At 41.2% G+C, this 20,708-nt stretch overlaps 1 protein-coding gene across 5 annotated transcripts in view; it reads left to right on the forward strand.

The window, feature by feature from the left end:
- Nucleotides 1–20,708, forward strand: part of FHIP1A (FHF complex subunit HOOK interacting protein 1A) — a 99,800-nt gene that overhangs the window by 67,576 nt on the left and 11,516 nt on the right. For 4 of the 5 annotated variants that reach the window (XM_068942280.1, XM_068942281.1, XM_068942282.1 and 1 more), the window contains 6 exons: nt 6,551–6,718; nt 10,592–10,671; nt 12,133–12,335; nt 12,826–13,866; nt 17,423–17,601; nt 17,894–18,032. In XM_068942280.1, coding sequence (XP_068798381.1) covers nt 6,551–6,718; nt 10,592–10,671; nt 12,133–12,335; nt 12,826–13,866; nt 17,423–17,601; nt 17,894–18,032 — 1,810 coding nt within the window. The remainder of the gene's footprint in view (nt 1–6,550; nt 6,719–10,591; nt 10,672–12,132; nt 12,336–12,825; nt 13,867–17,422; nt 17,602–17,893; nt 18,033–20,708) is intronic. The other variant, XM_068942285.1, reaches the window with a different exon arrangement.

Consider the following 20,708-nt stretch of genomic DNA (forward strand, 5'->3'; position numbering starts at 1 on the left):
CTGGAAAGTAGCTCTGCAGGGAAGGACCTGGGAGTGCTGGTGGACAACAAGTTAACCACGAGCCAGCAGTGTGGCCTTGTGGCCAAGAAGGCCAATGGTCTCCTGGGGTGCATGAGGCAGAGTGTTGCCAGCAGGTGGAGGGAGGTGATTCTCCCCCTCAACTCGGCCCTGGGGAGGCCACAACTGGAGTACTCTGTCCAGTGCTGGACTCCCCAGTGCAAGAGAGACATGGCGCTGCTGGAGAGAGTCCAGCGAAGGGCCATAAAGAAGATTTAAGGGACTGGAGCATCTTTCCTGTGGGGAAAGGCTGAGGGAGCTGGGCCTGTTGAGCCTGGAGAAGAGAAGACTGAGGGAGGGATCTGATCATTGTGTATAAGTATCTGAAGGGAAGATGTCAAGAGGATGGGACCAGACTCTTCTCCATGGTGCCCAGCGACAGGAGAAGAGGCAGCAGGCACAAACTGCAACACAGGCAGTTCTATCTGAACATGAGGAGAAACTTCTTGACTGTGAGGGCGACTGAGCACTGGACCAGGTTGCCCAGAGAGCTTGGGGCATCTCCTTCCCTGGAGATATTCAAAAGCCATCTGGATGCAATCCTGGACAGCGTGCTCTAGGTGACCCTGCTTGAGCAGGGGGGTTGGACTAGATGATCTCCAGAGGTCCCTTCCAACCTCGACCGTTCTGCGATTCTACTTGGAAGGTTTATTTTAATCCAGATAATGGAAACTTGTTTTTTAGTGTTCGATGTTGCTGACGGCCAAGTGAACAGAACTGCTTTATGGAAGCACTGGCATGATCCTGTGAAATAGGCTCTGTCAGATGGGCCTCAGTTATATTGCACACTAACCCATCTAAATGAAAACCACCAACACAGCATGCTACTGTGATAATTTGTTAATGCTTATTTGATGATTACACAGCTCAGCTAGGGGGAAATGACCTGTGAATTATACTATACAGATTAGAAAATAGTCCGCTGCAACACCAACATATCTCAAATGCATCTTTATAAATGGCCTAAACGGATGTCAGTTTCCATTTAGAAGTAATACCATCTTTCGCCTTACTGAAAAGCATTTGGACAGTTGATATTAAAAGGTGTAAACCAAATGTTACTGAAAAACTTGGAACAGGTTTATGATTTGGAGAAGCCCATCAATATTTGCAAAACCTAATTTTGCTACAGAATGAACGTGTTAAAAGTGCCATTCACCTTTTGCATTTTTCACTACTGCTGTAGTTCTGTTGATAAACTGGCATAAATTGAAGCAGTTCATAAACTTAAGCTGATGGAAGTTGAAGCAGTTCTGATTTCTGTTTTCCCCCTGTGCAGACCTCCTCCTCTATCTCTGATGCCATTTACCCTCTCCTTTCCACCACCCCCCCCCCCCGCCCTTTGCCAGGACAAACATTCATGTGGGGGACTGATTGAGGTTAAAACTCACGTTTTTTTCCTGGATAGCTTTAACCTGGTTCAGTTCCCTAAGCCAATTCACTGTGCAGTGAGGTGTTAGCATGAACACTTCTGCCAGTACAAGCAAGGAGCAGGAAGTTAAAAATGAATAGAAAGGAGAAGAGGGTAGGGATGGATAAATCTTTTATCAGTGGGGTGGTCTGGTGCAGGTTGAAACTGCTCCTGGATCTACAGAATAAGTTCTAGTCAGAACTCCTGGGCCTCTTCATAGGCAGTATGAGATCCTTCTAGGAAGGAAAATGGGAAGGAAGAGGGGAATCATATAGCCCTATTCCAGGAAGAGGGCAAGAAGCTGTAAATTTGAAAGTATATTGTGTAGATTCCAAGGGAAAATGGCCAGTAATAAAGAATCAGTGCAATTGGTCTAACACAATGAGTGTAATATATTAAACTGACGTTTGCAGTGACAGTAATTTCTGGCTCTTTGCTATTACTTGGCACAGTGACTTGTGAAAACTGGATCTCTTTACAGTGTTCTGCCTCACCAGCTAATCAGTCATCAGAGGAGGCAGGAAAAGAGTTGCTAAAAATTATCCCATAATTAGAAAAGAGTATTAGAATGCTAAATGTGGCTTTCTCTTTTCAGTAATCTCTAATCAAATATCTGGCTATGAAGACTCTCAGATAGTTCCTCTTATAGAGAACTGCATCTTTAAAAATATCTGGCTATTTTAAAGAAATATATGTGGATGAGGTTTTTTAATGAAAATCTTTAGATATACACTTTAATTTTTTTTAGTGATATCTTTAGATAACTTTAAATATATTCATACATTTTCAACAAGTCCAACAACTTTAATTGTTACAGCTATGGATAATAAAAATAGAAGTGGAGGAATGCTTGTCTGATTAGTGTAATGGATATAGATTTTTATTTCATTTTTAACCCTACAATTTTATCATAAGATAAGAAACACCCTGGTCTTATCCATTCCTGAGCAGTTTTAAGAGAAAGGATCTAAATCAAGGGATGCTGCTCATGGGTTTTATATTTGCTCTTGTGGCAGTGATAGATTTTAATATTGCTGAAATCACCTTTATCAAAAATGTATCTTGAAATTTACTGTTCAGTGAAAAACTTCCTTTAGAAAATTCCTGTGTCATAATTTTATTCATCTCCCTATGTTATGATATTTTCCTTGCTACTTGGATTATCAGAGGTGAAGAAGTTTCAAATCAAGTCTGGTATTTGTGGACATGTGAAAGTTTTGGGTTGTTTCTTACTATCCTTTCAAGAATGTTACATAGATTCAATTCTGAAGGCTAGCTGAGAACTTAATTGAATAAATTTTACTGAAGTCAATGTTTCAGTGAAATAACGTTTTTTGTAAGCTACCTCAGAATTTGACTGTAGTCGACGATGTGTACCTGGATAGTAAATATTTTGTTCTCTGGGAACATTTATTCTTTTGTTTTTCACCTAAGTACTGATTTGGATGTATTACAAAGGATTTCCATAGTTTCCCCAAATCTGTCTCACAAGGCATTAGTTTAAAGAGGCAACCCGCAGGTAGCCTAAATGAAGCTTAGTGCCTTGTTTTGATACATGGTAGAAACAATAGAAAACAGAAGTTCTCAATAAAAACTGCACAAATTAATAAGTCTGACTTTTAGCACTCACTGTATTTTATATAAAGTGATCCGTAGAACAGGTTTACACAGGTTTTACCAAGGGATTTTGCCAAGGTTGGCTTTTGCCTAGTGTGGCTGCTCTCTCCAAGGTCCTTCTCTAGTTATTGGCAAAATAGTGGATTCTTCTGGAGCAGGTGCACTTGCCCCACTGAGGAAAATGAAAATTAGTCTCATGGATCAAAAATTAGCCTTTTCTAATACTTACTTTGGTTTGTCAAGTCTTTGGAAGTTACGCTTGCTGTCAGAAATAATAAAAAAGGAGAAGCACACCAAGGATGCAAGATAGGAAAATATAGTACTGTCGTAAAAAACAGAAATGTCCTCTTGCCAGGTTAATGGATCTTTTTCCTGAACTCTACATGTGGCTTTTGTTTCAGATGCAGAAGAGTAATATTTTTATTTGGTTTATTCTTGTTACAAAGCGAAGGGGTCGTCTCTGGTCCTTATGCACAAGTTGTACACAGCAGCACACTGAAAGAACACGGGAACTTTTACAACATGGTAGCATTAAAGCTGCTTGGCATGGCCATCAACTTGCCTGCTTTGAGCATTGTACAGTGAGCTGCTAAATATATCCTAGCTGCATTTATTGCAGAAGTTTGAAGGTGTTTTGTGAGTAAGGCAGTGCTTGAAAAATGAAAAAAGGTTCTTAAGAACCCATTTTAAATCCTGAGAGAACTTAGAATTTCTTAGCCTCTTTCTCAGAAAATGGCTAAGCAGATCCAGCTGCATCTTTCCCAAGAAAAACTAAAATCTAGATGTGATGTAGCACCCTGCACGGAAGACCTGAGTTTAAGCAATTAAGATTTAATCAGGTTATAAGTAACTCTTTTGTGAAATATTTGGAGTTTGAATCTTTAGTTGGTAGTACTAGCTCTGGTGAAGCATTGGCTACGGTAAATGTGATTTTCTTTTTATCTAGTCTCCAAGCTGTTAGAAGCAGTGAACAGGATCTCAGTACTGAACATTTCTTTTCTAAAAGTAGTCTCTACCTGGCTTCCTCCAGAGTACTCTGTGGTGGTGGTGTTTCGTTCCTGATACTCACTCTGAAAAGCACATGGGTTTCTCTCGGTGATGTAGATGTGGAATGAGTTGCCCGAAGAGCATTGACTTCATAAAAAGGTCACTGCCCTTGTGAATCTCCTGGCTTTTCTTCCATTTACAGTTTCAGTATTTTATACATATACATAGGCCCATTCCTCTGCTGTCAATGAACATCTGAGAAACCTGCAGGCCAAGTGCGCGCTTCGTTTCACTGTAGAGGATGAAGGAGAAGTGACACAGATGCATAAAATGTATTACTTCTCTCTGACCTTTTCTTGGCAGAGGTCTGAAACTCTCCGATAGCATAAAGCTGTCATTATGATGCCACATGATGAATTTCTGGCTTTTTGCTTTTTACAGTTTACTACTGTAAAAAAACAAAGAAACCAACCAAAAAAAGCTAGTTTTCAGGGCAGCAATCGACAGCTTTTGTCAGGAAGCCGTTCTTTGACACCCCAGAAGTTCCCACACCTTTTGGCTGTTGCAGAGAATGAATCTCGGCTCCAGCCAGAAACGACTTGCTGAACTGCACACCACTAACTCATTTCCCGAGTAAGTTTTTATAGCGGTTGAAATGTGGCAGTAGTCCTATGGAGAAGTGTGTGTGTGTGTGTGCTCGTTTGTAAGCATTTTATCATAATGTTTACAATTGTGAAAGATGGGAGCTAAGGCTGCAGTCACAATCTGAATTCATCCCTTTGGAGTCCTTCACTCGGTTACTTGATGCTGTTTTACTTTATGTTTGAGGGGGGAAGCAGGAGGAAGGAATTCATAAACTGTATTCTGAGTTAGAGTGTATGTTAGTAGATGTTCTTTGAAAGGACTATACTTGCATTTCTGTTTTGAGCAGCACTGGACATATAATTACAGATCTAGAAAATGTTTCTAGCTGTTGTTTACTTAGTTTTACAAAGTTCACAGAGCCAGTGAAAACGTGCCTTTTTCCTCTCCTTTCACTATTACGTCTTAGTGTTTGATTTTGATCAAACTTAATGCGATAGGCCAGGAAGGTGAACTCACATGTTTTCCTTACTGGTGAAAAACTTGATTGTAACAGCTTTGCTGATCGTTTGCTTCTAAAGACAAAATATGCAAGTAGTCCACTGTTCATATTAAGAATGTTATCGCTGAATATGAGAATGAAGCCTCAGAGAGTGAAATAAATGACCTTAACTTCAGAGCTGCTCTGCGTTGTCCTCATGAGCGCCCCATCTCCGCGAGGTCTGCAGGCTGCATACAGCATTCCGATGTTCTGTGTAACTAGCCAGAAGCAGCTTGTGATCTTCAATGCTTTAAAGGGAATGTCTGCAGCATAACATTACTGTGGACGTAGCTAGCATGAAGCATAATGGAACAGGGATTTTAATATTTACAGCTTGTTACGTAAATGCTGCCCTTCTGAGTCTTTTCTAAATCCTCTTAGCTCTGAAGTGACAGCTTAGATTCCTTTTTAATAAAATCGGTCTTTTCATTTATCCAGCTAAGTTCAGTAAACAAAAGATTTTTAATGCTTCCTTTCATATAGGCATATTCTTGTATTTAAAGGTTTATCTTTGTGCACTTAAGCTTATTAGGTTCCTGTGTAACTATTTTTAAAAAGCTGACTTTGCAACAGCAGCGTATGGTGCAGAGGTGGCCTTTGGAATTTTCTGTGCCTTGCCAGCGCATACAGTCAACAGATAAGCTCCAAAGGACTGCATTCAGCAAAGTAGTGTGGGTTGTCCAAGTGATATGCAAATGTCACACAGATTTTTGAACTGAATTTTGATATACAAATAGCGAATAGTGAAGACTGTCTTCCGTTTGTGTGCGTGTTTGTGTATGTATATACATACTTTAAACATTTGAGTGAGATGAGGAATTGAGGTGCTGTGGGAAATAAAAAGAAGGAAGATAGTGGCAAAATTCTGCCTAGACATGGGGCTTTTTTTAAAGATCTGAAATGATGAGTCTGCACGGTCATTTATTTGATTGTGCTCTGTCATTTATTTTTAATAATGCGGTAAATGCAGGTGCTTGTGATGTCTGAAAATGCTTCGAAGAATGTCAGGAGTGTGTTGGAAAAAAGCTGACACAGGGCAGAAAGATGGTGGGGAGTTTTTAGCATGATTTGGCTCTTTGCATTTCAGCATGTATGAGATTTGGGGTGCTAGTTTGGGGGATTTTTGGGGGGGAAGCAAGGCAGAGATGAACAGGTTCACAATGCTGAAAATCACTGACCTGATGAGTAAGTCAAAGGCATGCTACTTTGTAGATTTAAAAACAAAGAACTCAAAATATTTTTACGGCAGTGTTATGGAGAGTAGGTAGGTGGGCAGTGGCTATTCATATAGTTACAGAAGACAGAGGGATATTTTGTGTGCAGTAGTTTTGCATTTATCTTGTTTTGGTTTGTAGGTGACTGTGGAAGAAGTGATGACTACTACTGCATATCTGGATCTCTTCTTGCGTAGTGTTTCAGAGCCAGCTCTCCTCAAGATTTTCCTCCGTTTTATTTTGCTGCACCGACATGAGAATGTGCACATCCTAGATACACTTACAAGCCGAATCAACACGCCATTTCGGGTAAGGCAAGCAGCAGGGAAGCAGTTCCAGTACCAGCATGGATGTATGTTAACTACTTAAATGGGAGATTCCCTATAATCAATGGGGATCTTTTAACTAGGAGTCTAGGGGGTTTTTTGTTTGTTTTTAGTTTGCTGGCATGTAGCTACCTTTCTATGGAGAAGTTGATGAACGCGTGGCGTGATTTTATGCATACAGCCAAATGGGATAGAGGGAGATGGGGGCTTCTGGGAATCTGTATTCTGTTAGAAAACTAAAGGTAAACTTGGAAGCGTTTTTATTCTGGATGTTGCTACATTAGTGCTGCCATAGATAACTCATCGCTAGGATTTATAAATATACTCATGGCGTGAGGAGCATTTTTAGTCTTTGGAACTTTCCCAAGCAACAACGTTTTTAAATAATCTTTGTGGGAGATGATGGGAGCTCTATGAGAATTTCTCCAAATTGCTCAAGTTGGGAACTGCAGTATTGCCAAGATACTTCTCAGGAATCAAGTATGTATTGTTACAGCATGTTTGCTTAACTGTGGTGGTAACTGCTTCCTTGCTTGATTAAGAGAAGGCACTTCCTTGCTCAAGTGATCAGATCCCTGCTTCCCTTTCTTTGCCTTGCTGCCCTGCATAATTGAGGTTTATTTCAGTGAGCCCACCCTTGGCATATGGACAGTGCACCACAGTAGCTGGAGAGCTAGCTGATGGAGATGCTAGTTACCTTTGCTAACAGGATGATCTTCTGGCAGAGAAAGCAAATGCTCGCTGCACTGGCCTACCTTTCTGAGCCCTTTCTTGGCTGGCACTCTTGGCTGAATCCTGTGTGATGCACAGCTTCAGGGATGAAATAGAATATTGTTTTAGTGCAAGTACAGGAGAAGCCAGAATACCAGCATGTGCATTAAAATTGTGTATTAGGCACAGTAGCTTGGTCTGAAATTTGTTCAGAAGTGTGAGTGCATGCAGTTATGAATACATGCTGCTGTTACTGCATCTCTAAGATGGATTAACTCTGAAAACTCAAAACAGTTTCTGTTGACAAAAAGTGCAAATGCTATTGTCTCTGCTAATCGTAATTTCTGTTCCATAGGCAAAGGAAATGGGAATTGTAAAGAATTCTCCAGCCCTGAGCAACTCAGGATCTCATCCAAAATGGTTCTGTGATACTAAATGAATTTTGTGCAGCGTAGCTTGGCCAAATGCAAAATCCAGAACTGCAGCCTTCTGTGTGTTTCCATAGCACAAAAGCTGCAAACGTTTTAACTGCTGAAAATGTTTATTAATAATTCACAAGATTAAATTTATGTACAGACAGGTGGCCAAAAGCACTTATAAAAACACCGGCTTCTTTATCTGATACAGAGTTCTTTTCTGTTTATGAAACAAAAATAGACTAGATTTATTTCTTCAGATGAATCCTGTGTTCTCGTTTTTCTTTCCAACTGTGTTGCAAACGCAATTGCAACTCCCTAAATACAAGAACATTTAGGAAAGTAATTTTGATTATTTCTAGCAGTCTTTTGAACTCTCACAGTATGAAGAACAGTTAGACTTGGCGCGCTCAGTAAATTTCACAGAGGAAATGAGAATTCCTACTTCCTCCCATGTCCTCTGGATAAAACATACCTCTCCGTGAGGGATCTGACTTCTTCCAAAAGCTTGTGTTATGTTTCTTCAACTCCGCCCTCACGTTCCTATGAAGAACTCCATTTCTGGTTATTTCTTCCTTCCTTCTCCTTTTACTTAAACCATCTATTATTGTGGACATGAGGTCTTGGACTAACTAGCCTCCTCCTGCTGGCTCCTCGTAGGAGTGGTGGCAGGGCAGTAAGTTTGAGCTCTGCTTTGCCTCTTAGCAGGCCAGCCAGTGACTACTCCCCTGGTTCTCCTCGCTCTTGCCTGTCCAGCCGGTGGGCTCCGCTTTACTACCTATGCCCTTCTCCAGGTCCCAGCTGGCTTTTTGAATATGGGGCTTATTCACTTTCTCATGTTTTTCTCCTGTGTTTTCTTTATTGAACTGACACCCAGAGAAGGTGATCAAAAAAACTTTTGCTTCTCATAGGCTATCAAGTGAGCTTCATTTAAACTTTGCTATTTAAACTGTTCCAAAGAGATACTTAGCAAGTAAGGGAAAATATATGTATGTGTATATATTTGCATGAAACTGGAGCGCTTCTCTTGGTCACCATGAGCAGCTGATCATCCTGTATGGGAGATGAATCACTGAAGTCTGACAGACTGGAATGGTGAAACAAAGGGTCTTTAAGTAGACGTTTTAGAGAAAACGTGGGTTGGAGAGAGGAACGTAGCGACATGCTGTTGCATGTTGCAGGGCATTTTAATAACAGGAGTAAGGAAAGTGATTGCAGAAAAGAGGAGAGGTTCCGTGATTTAGAAGAGAAGCCATGTCTGGGAAGGAGGCTAGACTTGATTCTGATGGCATTCCAAAGAACACTGAATGACTGAAAAAAAGAGGCAGGAAAATATCCAGAGCTTTCTCTTTATTTTGTTTTCATCTGTTTCTTTTGTTAGCTACTGGAAAGTGCAGTTATTTCAGAGGCCCTATGTTGATTACACGATTTTCCTTCTGCTGGTATACATGCCAGAAGAGGCAAGATTTAAACGTCGAGTTGAAACTCTGGGAAGGGGACATCTTATGATAAGTAATTCTCAGAAGAGTCAGCCTGGTCCTGGAGTCTAAGCCAGCTGTGAGATGTTGTTTCCAGGAAAAAGCAACAGACGGGAGACTGTGCTCAAGGAAGTGTGGACTAAGAGGCAGGGAAAGCGCAGGGAAAGCGATGGTGCTGCGGTCCCTGACAACCAACTGGAAATTAGACCTTATACCTCTATCATGTTGGACACATCTCTTCGGTTTAGCAAGTGTCCAGCAGCTAGAAATGTACTGTACAATAGCTTTGAAAGAATTGTATGTCTAGTTAGTGACCAAAAAAGCCTGTAGAATTCTGAGTTTCTAGTCTGTCCTAAAGCTTGGGTAAAAGTTAGATGCCTGTCACAGGATGGCATGCAATTTTTGTCTCTGTTAAGTTTGTGACTGCTGAAATATCTGACTGTGGGTATGTTTTGATCAGACCTTTGCCAAAAAGGCAAGCGTGCAATTCCAGTGAGAAATGCTATTTTTTTTCCCTTTCTCCTTGTCTCAGAGAAAGGAGCTTCATGCCTTGCCGTGCTTCCCAGCTGTTGAAGTGACCTGTAATGCCAGGTTGACTGGGTAAAGTGGGATTGGGAGCACGGTTCCATATGGAGTAATTCTGATAAAAAAGAATTGTTTAGTCTTGACCTCTGTCAGCAAACAAAGATATAGGTATGGAAATACTGAGGTACAGGAGCACTCAACTTCTTAGTGTGCAGAGCACTAACCATTTCTTACACCTAAAACAACAGAAACTTGATGTGGCTTGTAAATTTCCTTTCAGAAGAGACCTTTAGCTTATTCAAATTACATAGCAGAAGTAGAAAGTAATACTTTTATCTTCCAAGTTACAGGGTTCACTTCATACTGAATTAAACTAAATTACTAAATTAGAAAAAAAATATTTGAAAAATATTAAAGGCTGGTAAATTACTGCTTTCAGTTCTATACAAGTTAATGTTAATACTTTTGTAAAGAATATCTTTTTAAAGAGCTTTTTTAGGGAAATTTCTGAATTGCGTGTATTTTGCTGAAATATATCTTGGTATGTGTGTAGCTCTAGACAGCTTAATAAAATCCCATAGGGATGCTGACAAAATGAAATAGCATACTTGCAATGTCTTATAAAGCATTATGTTCTGGCTGAGCCATTCTGTAATGCAGAATGCAGGGAAGATTGGAAAGGTACAATTTCCAGATCAAAAACTGACTGTGTTTATCATTTTCCAGCTGTGTGTGGTCTCTTTGGCATTGTTCAGAACACTCATTGGCTTACATTGTGAAGACGTGATGTTACAGCTAGTTTTAAGGTAAAGCTCAAACTCCTTTTTCCTTTTTCTATCTGAATTCTGAGACATATTGTCTCCAATACACTTATGGATGTAGGGCTAGACGAGAATTCTCCAAGAGAGAACAAATCCAAGCAACTAGAGAGATAAGAGTATTTAAGGTTCTGACAAAAGTACACCACACCTGAGGTGTGATTTACAACCTGTGATCTTCAGGCACAACAGATTTTTTTCTGTGATTTATTTGTATAAACGTGAGAGAAGACAAGCCAAGAATATATTTATCACCTCTGAACTGCGTATTCCCTGGTTCTAAATGTATAATTCTTCTCCTGCCTGTTTTCTCTCATGCATTACACACTGTGATACAGAGCAATATACTTGTTCACAGCTTCTACCTTTTTTGTTGTTTTTTTCAAGTTCTTTGATTCCTCTCTCACTCAGGAATATTACAGATTCTTGAACTACTGCACATAGATTAGTATTGTAATATACTAAATACGTTGTTTATTTTTAGTTTTAACTGCTTGTTCTCTGGGTTGCTTAAGAATACTCAATTATATTTTTCATGGGTGTATAAGGTTAGAATTGGCTATTTATTTAGATGCAGTAGTGTAACTAAATCAGACTTTTAACACTGTAGAACGTGTGGATGTTTCAGGTATCTGTCTGCCCTCTACCCATACGCATTAAAGTGAGGTTCGCTATAGCTCTGGCTGTTGGGCCTGAGAATGTTGTTAGGACCTCTGTGAACTCGAGTGTGGTAGGGCTTTCCTGCTAACAGAGCTGGGTGCTGTATTTAGTCTTCTGTTTGTTTATTTAGGGAATCTTTTATAATTTGTTTGTGTTTTAAATGGCAAAACATCAGCCTAGTTAACACTCAGGCTCTTAATAAAGTGCTCTAAAAATGTTAAACAAAAGTGCTTTAAGAAAGTTAAACATGAAAACGTGCTGCTTCTGTTCCTCGTTCTCCCCATAGCCATTCCTTCCTCTGCCCCAGAGCTCAGTCTTGATCTACTGCAGTAAAACACATTGATGGCTCTTCCTCCCTTTTGATGGCTGCTTGCCTGGCATGTGTAAATTGACTCAGGATTTTGAAGAAAAACAATTAAAATAAGGTTTTGGGGACATAACTCATTCATATTTGGACCAAACGGCTCTGCTAGCCACTGACATATGTACATCCTATTCTTCTCCCACCTCTTCTTACAGCAGGTTTGCTCCGACCTGCAAAGGACTGTTTATTTCCCCATTCTGACACAGCTAATCTATCTACTCTACTTGGCAGTTCCTCATCAAACCTTAGTCTTGCACTATAAGGAGTCAGGATTTTGTGTTCTTGAGAGGTTTAGAATTTGGATCACTGTTGAGATATTATCTTTTAATTTAGAGAGGGATGGAAGGTAGGAAAAGAATTTTGTATGTTGTTGCTTTCTCAAACGTGACAGGACTATGGAGTAATGCCAGGCTCTGCTGTTTCAGGTATCTGATCCCATGTAACCACATGATGTTGAGTCAGCGATGGGCTGTGAAAGAAAGAGACTGTTACTCGGTATCTGCTGCTAAACTGCTTGCTCTGACACCAGTCTGCTGCCCCACTGGCATCACCTTGACTCTTGAAAGCCAAGAAAAGGCCTATATCCTCTGGACAAAGGCAGCACAAACTCAAGGTATTTGGTGCTCAGGTAAACACCAGGTCACAAACTGAGTTTGGTTTGGTAGCAGCTGATTTAGGGGGGCAGAAGGGAGGGGAATGTAGTGAGCAGCAATGAACTGGGCAATTAGGCTGGACTGCAAAGCTTATTTAATTCCTTCCTTGTGTCCAGGTCTATTGAAACTGTATTTTACAGCTTTCCGAGTTGAATACGCGTTCATGGAAACAACATACAGACACATGATTGTGACTCTTGCTGCTTCACAGGTCACTATTGTCTTAAGGATTGAGTGTGGGCTGGTTTCTCAGAAATCCTGAGTTACAGTGCTGATTTCGCAGTAAGAAAAAGTCACGTGCATTTATGAGTAAATTTCTCAGTCTCTATGCTTTTGATCTTCCTGCCTTACTGGATATTTGAGGCTAAAGACTTCACTTGCCATATCTTAGTGACTGCTTTGCTAGAGAACTTTTGAGTTGCTTTATTGTTTCATGGTATGAATAATTTTCTTATTCACTTTCAGATTCTTGCAGAGGTACTTCTGAATCCACCTGTGTTGTGGAATATGGAAGAGCTGTGGACATCAGCTACCTGCAGTACTTGTGGGAAGCTCAAGAAGCCATCCTTCAGTGTCTGAAAGACTGCAAGGTTTGGTCTGCCTTTTATGATGGAGAAAATCCTGATCCAGACACTTTTATCCAAACACTTGCTGAGGAGAACGATAAAGATGTGGAACACCCCATGTTTCACCTCCAGCAAAGGACAGCTAGTGTGTGTAGCTCCTCTCAGATAACTCCGTTCAGTGAGAAGATGCAGCTGGAGCTAGAATGGGATGATAGCTATGACACAGGGATTTCTGCTGGTTCTGATGTGAGCTCACCCCATCCATATGACGAGCAGGGAAGCACAGAAATGCAGCTACCTGCAGAGCCGCCAAAACACATTCAAGAGATGAAGAAAAATGCAATCATGCTCATCAAGGGATCTTACATAGAGGAATCGGACTTTCAGGACGATGTCATGGTTTACAGATTGTGTGCCCAGAAGGATGCTCAAGATGATGACAACTCTGAGAAGAAAGCTTTAAACGTAGCCAGAGAACATCAAGTCAAAAGCCAGACTGTTAACAATGGGCCTCTTGCAAACAGCCAGCTGGAAATGGACTTGGATGAACACAGTAAGAGAAATTCAGGCTTGACTCAAGGTATAACAAAAGAACAGGCAAACCAGAAAATGACTGAGGTTGTTCCACAGCTAGACTTGGAGCTGAAACCTGCTCCTCAGGAGGCAGATCGTAACTTAAACATAAGACTGTTGAGCACAGATGGTGAGGATTTCATTGCACACTATGACAGAATTATTAAGGAACTGGATCCAAGCAGTGCGAGCTTGGAGGAACAGAAGTTGGGCACTCCTGGCCCTGTGTCTCCAGCAGAAGAGGAGGAGGACTTTGAGAATTTCTCAGCAGACACCCCTTCTGCAGAAAGCATGTCATCTTCCTTCGGACCAAAGGAGGATTGCTTTCCCAGGCATGCTGCCAGGAGCCAGAGTACTCCATTTACAGGTGGAGTGTCCTGTTAGTTGCATACATAGCAAATATCAAGGACTGGCGATTAAAGGTGGCCAAAAGAGATCCCACTGGGCAGCGTGAGTCATAAATGTATAGAACAAGGAACAGTCCTAGCACTAAACAGGACATAGCCCATGTAGCTGAGGCTAGCCCAAGGCGAATGAAAGAGATGGAATATAAAAGCAGAGCATTCGGTGTAGTGAGAGCAAATGGTGGCTGCTCAGTTCTTTTTTGGCCACTTTTTCTTTTGTAATTGTTTAAAATCTTGAGATAGGATTATGTTGCTTGTATGCCAGACCTCCGTCATTCTAGAGGAAAAGTCCCCTATTGAAAGGGGAACGGAGTAATTGTTCCAGCCAGGTTACCTCATGAATATTTGTGGTGGCTTCTACCTCTGATGCTGCAGATAGGGTATCATGTTGCCATTTTTTTTCTCTGCTATTTCACGTTTAAGCACGAGGTGGCAGCACTGGTGCCGTTTCTGGGCATGCCTGTCTGCAAGCCATTGTCCTGGCATCCTGTTGTTCCAGTGTCAGGGCTGCCCTCGCTCTTGGCACACTTTGCTGTCTGGTGCCAGACACCAGTTAAAGTTTGGTCTCTGGACTGTGTAAACCATTCAAGAAGCAGAGTGGTTCTGGGAGGTCAGAGATGTATTTTTGATCTGCGTTTGTGCAGCTCCTGGCACCGCAAGCTCCTGATCTTTAATTAGCGCACAGTAATGCAAATAATAAAGAATGTATCCAAATTTTCTCACGCAGAGCAAAACCTCTATAAGCTGACTTATAGAGGTTCAGTTGGAAGGAAGGGAGGGGAAGGCATCATTTTTATCCAGGGGAAGGCAGTCTTTTCTGGCTCAGCTGTGGCCAGCATGCCTGGCACTCTCTCTTAATTATATGAAAAACTCAACCTGTGTTTCCCATCCATTTGCTACTTTTGCTGTGATGGTAATTTCCTTGCACCAGAAGCTAATCACATTCAAACCTTTTTGTTTCCTATTACCTGCTGTCAAATGTAGCTCAAAAATGTTGTTCCTGCCTCTTTCATTCTTCATGCAGTACCTTCCTCCATTTGTTCCTTTAAAAACAAAAAAACATAGAAAACCCAAAGCCTGGCTGTTTGCTCCCCGCAGCACTCTTGACTCTTTGGCTCCTCACTTTTCTTTAATGGCTGTCTTAGGGATTGCAAGTAAGGAGATGTTCATAAAATGCCTTGGAAATGTGAGACTGCAGTATCCTTCGAATATGAAGGATACATGTGAATTGGAGTGACTTATTACATATACAGACATATGGAATTAGGATTTTCTGTTGTTTTCACTGCTTTGGGATATTGTCCTGAGGTGGGGCTTCTTGATGCAGAATCAAATAACCAGATAGAGGTGTCTGCCCTCCGTAGGTCTCAGCAGTGCAAAGATACTCTGTTCAGCTCCATGGATCTGTAAAGAAAATGTTGGTATGTGGATGTAGCCCAGGTTCCATTGGTGTCTATGTCTAATTTAAAAGCATTAAACACAATCGTTCCTATTTGCCCCTGAACAAGGAAGAATGTGATGTGCAGTAACAGGGATATAGTGCATCAAACTCCTTTTTTCTATGTATTTATTTATTTATTTGGATAAATCAGTGCTTTATAGGCACGTGGAGATACATAGACAGGAAGGGAGTAATTTTTTTGACTTCTAATCTGTTTATCCTGTTCCTTACAACTCTGCTTAGTTGCTTGGATTTTTATTTTGATGATGTCTTGGAAAAAGTCACCTTACCACTGAGACAGTTTTATTTATGTAATTTGGTAACATCTCTTGGAGTGGCATGCAGTGTTTGTTACAAACATCTAGGTTCAGCCTTATCTACTCAGATCTGATGCTTGACCTGGAAGAGAGAAACTGTGATTTAGCTCAACTCCTCCTCTGGGCATCCCTCTTTCTAAAGCTCCCCTCTGCACTGTGGTCCTTGGGAGCTCTAGGCAAACCCCTCCGTGAATACTGGAGGGGCAAACAGGAGGTTACATTGGGATAGGAGAAATTGTATACGTCAACACCGTCTTTCTAGGCTGCTGCGTTGGGTACCCAGGCAGGGGGGGATTCCTCCAGAGCGTGATACCGACTTCACTTTGACTGTTGTTGTGGCACATAAAGGTAGGAGCCACATAAAGCCTCATCTGCGCTTGCACTCCTGCCTCTCCTTGTGAGCGGAGCTGTGCCGCTCTTAGCAGTGATGGACAGGTCTCAAGGGAGAGCTCGTTTTGCACTCACAGTAATTGTAAAACAAAATAGACTTCAACCTTTAGCGATGCTTTGTTAGGTGAAGTGACAGTGCACACACTTGCGATTTGGTCCTCGCTGTCGTGCTGGCACAGACTTCCTTCGGCCTCTGCCGTAATTTGCAGCAGTCGCATTAGGCTAGTCTAAATTGCGCCCGGGTGGCTCCAGCCCTGAAAGGCCAGTTGCTAGCTGGGGGCAGCTGGAACGCGATCGGATTTTGGCTGCCTTCTCGACTCTAGAAATGCCCCTAGCACCTGTCTTCTGCCAGGGACAAGGGCAGCAGTGTTCAAAGTTGGCAATTTGGCAGCTGTGCCACCGAGGGACTCTTCTGCAGGGTTTCCCGAGCTTGTATGCAGTCAGAATATTGTAGTGGGACTGACTTTGGGCGAGGGCCGATCCTAATGTTTTATTTGTGATTAGGTCACTTTTACAGATTGCCTCAAGCAACTCACCTGCTCGACTGTCTAGCAATATGTCTTGAAATCCATTATTATTTGGTTAACGGTATGCTTAGCTTGGCAAAGGTATCTTAAGCTTGAGCACGAAGAGTTTATGCACTTTCATGGTAAATGGTTCCATATTTCAGTGGTTGTCCTGCAAAATGAATACACAAACTAAAGCTATTATTTAGTGGTGACATTTATATGATAAAATCTGCATCTCCATCTACCAATAATTTTGCTTATAAATCTATTTTTATGTCTCCCATGCTTTGTGTGACTGTTTGCAGTGCTAAAAATGCCTTTTGCTGAGATGTGAACTATCACAGGTTTTGTTTTTACGTTTAGAGCAGGGTTTTCACGTTTTATGTAGAACAGCACAATTTTGATAAGACAAGGAAGCTGGCTATAATTTACTTTGCCCAGGCCTTCTGTGGAATTAAGGCGCAACAACAGTAAAAAGGACAGATTCTGTTTGCATTGAAATTAGTGGCACCCTTCCAATTAACTTCAAGGGGAATAGGCCATAACACATTAGGCTAAATCCTTATTTGCTCATATAAAGTAGAATACTTGTGCATGTTTAATATGCCATTACTGTAAGCGGATTGGCTAGCTCGCTGAAGTGCTTTTGCTCAGGGTAGTTTTTAACATCTCCTGTTAACTCTGTGCGTTTTGTCTGTTCAGATATATTTTGTTTTTTCCCTTGCTGGCTTTAATTAGCATGTAGGAGGTCGGTTTTGGCTGATTGTGATGAGCAAAATTCCTTTTAAATGCTTATTTCTTGGATTTTAGGATTTTTCTTCCGTGAAAAAGAAAACCATTGGTGGTTCTTCCTTTCTTACAGGACCGTTCATCAGCGTAGTGCTGTCGAAGCTGGAGAACATGCTGGAGAATTCCTTGCATGTGAATTTGCTGCTTATTGGGATTATTACTCAGCTGGCAAGTTACCCACAGCCTCTTCTTCGCTCCTTTCTGCTCAACACCAACATGGTATTTCAGCCTAGCATACGGTCACTTTATCAGGTACCTGATCACAAGCGTCAGTCATGCCTATTCCGCATTGGAACAGTATTTTTGTTGTGTTTTTTCTGTAGCTATTTTCAGTTCCCCCTGTTACTCTCTCACCCATCTGAGAGCCTCTCTCATCTCATCTTGATGTTTTAATTATATTTGTGCAAAGAACCGGAAATTCTGTCTGACCATAACTTTTGTCATAACTCTTTTTTAATGCAGGTACAGAAAGCCTAGAGCGTTCAGACTATGGCTGCATTGGGCTCAAGGGAGGAAAAAGTAATTGTTACTGTTATTTTGGCAGGTGCTGGCATCTGTGAAAAATAAAATTGAACATTTTGCTTCCATTGAAAAAGACTTCCCAGGTCTTCTCCTGCAAGCCCAACAGTACTTACTTGTTCGTGTGGATGCATCTGATGCAGGCGAAGAATTGCTAACCAAAGGTAAATATTAACCATACTCACAGAGGAGTGCTATGGGGAATGACTCACCAGTTACCTCTCTTGTTTTCTACAGTATGATTAGAAATAGGTGTGTTGCATTATGAATATCATTAACCAGCTGTACACTTCTGAGTTGAAACTGAGGATCCTCAGTAGGCCACAGTATATGGATCTGTTTGGATATGCTCTGCTCTTTAGAAGCTTTTATTATGTTTTTGCTACAGAAAATGCCTGTCTAATGCCTAACAAAGTCAGTTCTTGCTTGGCTTACTTAAGTTCAGCAGTAAACAAACTTGCTTTCAAGGCGTGAGGTAAGGTGGCATATGCGCATGATTTCGTTTTATTTTTAGCCTGACCTTCAGCTAGTCATTAGTTCTTTATTTGTAAATGTTAGGGAGGATAGAAGTCCAGAATGAATTTGTTTCTGCAATGATTAAATAAGGCCTCATATCGTGGATTAGACTGCTAATAAGGGAAGTAGATATGAGCCAAAAAACTTTGAGTACGCTCTGTTGAGTGAAAGCATAAAGCATAGCATAAATGAGGGGTGCCAGCCAGGACACTGCAAGAGCGCTGAGGAGTTAAAGAGGCCTGGACCGAAAAGCCTGTGGTCCAGCTGACTTCTGTAACATCGGCCCAAGCACAAGGTACGCTGCACCTGTCTTTGCAGCTGCCAGTATTTACACTGCCGTGGGGAAGTTAATATGCATAAATAAACAAAATGAAGACTCTTGCTGCCTAACTGAGGAATTTCCAGAGGCAGCGGGGTGACTGACAGTGTTGGGGGCCCTGACCTGGAGACACGTCCTGTGCTAGGGTTGCTGCTGAGCAGTCAGCCTTAGCTATTCCATTAAATGCTACCTTCCCACATGATGGGAACGCTTTGAATTTGGTGAGAACAGTGACCGCAGTTAGTACGTACTGAGCTGTAGGGTTTGAGAGAGTCTGCTTTTACAGAGGTGTTTTTATTGATCGTTTGGAGTAGATAATGAACCATCCCACTCTGCCTAGACCTCTGTGAAGATGATGATACTTTGGGGGATCCTTTATATGCCTCTTTAATTGTATTTTCATTTTTTCAAGGCTCTGATTAACAATTTTTTTTTAGTTTCTAGTCAGCATGGTATGTGTCTCTAAGATTTGCAGTACATCTAGTCTGCAAAATTATAGTCTCACTACGGCTGCTTCTGGAAGAATTAGTCTGTGAAGGTGCATGCTGTAAATGAGCTGTTTATTGCAAATATCGGTAGGGGTTGAAGCACTACATTCTGGCACCATAGATTAGAGAGCCTTACAATTAGATGGTATTGTAGCTGCTATGTGGGAGACAAGATTAGGAGGCAACATCTAATGTCCTTTTTCAGGTACTGGCAATAAAAACTTTATACAATGCATTCCCAGTGGAAATTCATCCATCTGAGTATACTCGCAAGCGTTACACTTCAGAGATTTCCGTGCTGGTTAGTCATACCCCAGTTAAATAAAACAGGCAGTGATTTTGGCGTTTATTTGTGCTTCCTATTTTACATCAGTTTTTGTGGGCTTCAAAATTTGTCAGGTCCCCTCACACTGGTTACTCTCTAGGAACTTGAAAAAGAGGCTGCTTAGTCACCCTGTTCAGCACATTTTCTTCTGTTTTGTGGCAGCCACTGTAAAAAATTGCACCTCTTGACAAATGGGTAGGGAGTAAATAAATGTGTAGATAACTACAGATTTGGCTCCCAACCAGACTAGTGATGCCAGCAATCAAACTCTAGTTCTTGGGGCAAGTTGCCTCACTAGTCCATCAGCATGCACCGGGTCAATTAAGGTAGGAAGGAACAACTATACTAATGGTAAATGAAACAGAATGGGGAGATGCTGTCGGTTGCTTGCATGATGCTCAAAGGTTGCATTAAAGCTAATATAAAAGCTTCTATTAAAGCTAATATTAAAGCTTCTCTGGGGTTCTTTTGGCAGTGGAAGTGATGAATAACCCCAGACAATTTTCCCTGAAGGTCTGAGCACAACTGAACTTCTACAGAATTCAGGCCTGAAAAATGGAAGCCAGACTTATTGACCAGCACAGATGTAAAATACAAATTTTCCAAAGCGTTTCCCTTCTCTTGACAGTGACAGTTTCCAAAAATGTTCTAGCAGTAATGGACGATTAATTTTCTGCTTGCAGTAGCATATGGCTTGCTTATCCAGTAGCTTGGATTAGGGCTAGATACGTAGAGCTGTCATGATCTAGATCCCATATGAGATGCTGCCCTTCCTTTAGCACACTGGTAACAACGTCCCCAGAGCGCTAATGTTCTCAATTTCTCAACTGTATGATTCAGTTTACATCCTAACCCTAGAAAGAAGTGGACAAGCTCGACTGAAGAAAAAAATCAAATCTCTGGTCCCCAGACCAGCTTTCTCTGTGTGTGTTCGGTGGGATTTTTTGTTTTGTTTTTTTGCTTGTTTGTTTGGGTATTTTTAAAGCAGTTTAGTCTGAATCAAAAAGTTTTTGTGGAAATGTGTCACTTTTGCCTTTTGAAAGGAAGAGTTTAAAAACAAAAACTAAACTTAACTCTGACAGCATACTAACATTCCGGTTATATTGCCTAAACTATTTAAAATAATTACAAAATTTTTTGACAGTGTTAGAAAATCTTTAAAAAAAAAAAAAAACCTTTCCAGGGAGGCTCA

The sequence above is a fragment of the Struthio camelus genome, chromosome 4, assembly GCF_040807025.1.
Source record: "Struthio camelus isolate bStrCam1 chromosome 4, bStrCam1.hap1, whole genome shotgun sequence".
NCBI lineage: Eukaryota > Metazoa > Chordata > Aves > Struthioniformes > Struthionidae > Struthio > Struthio camelus.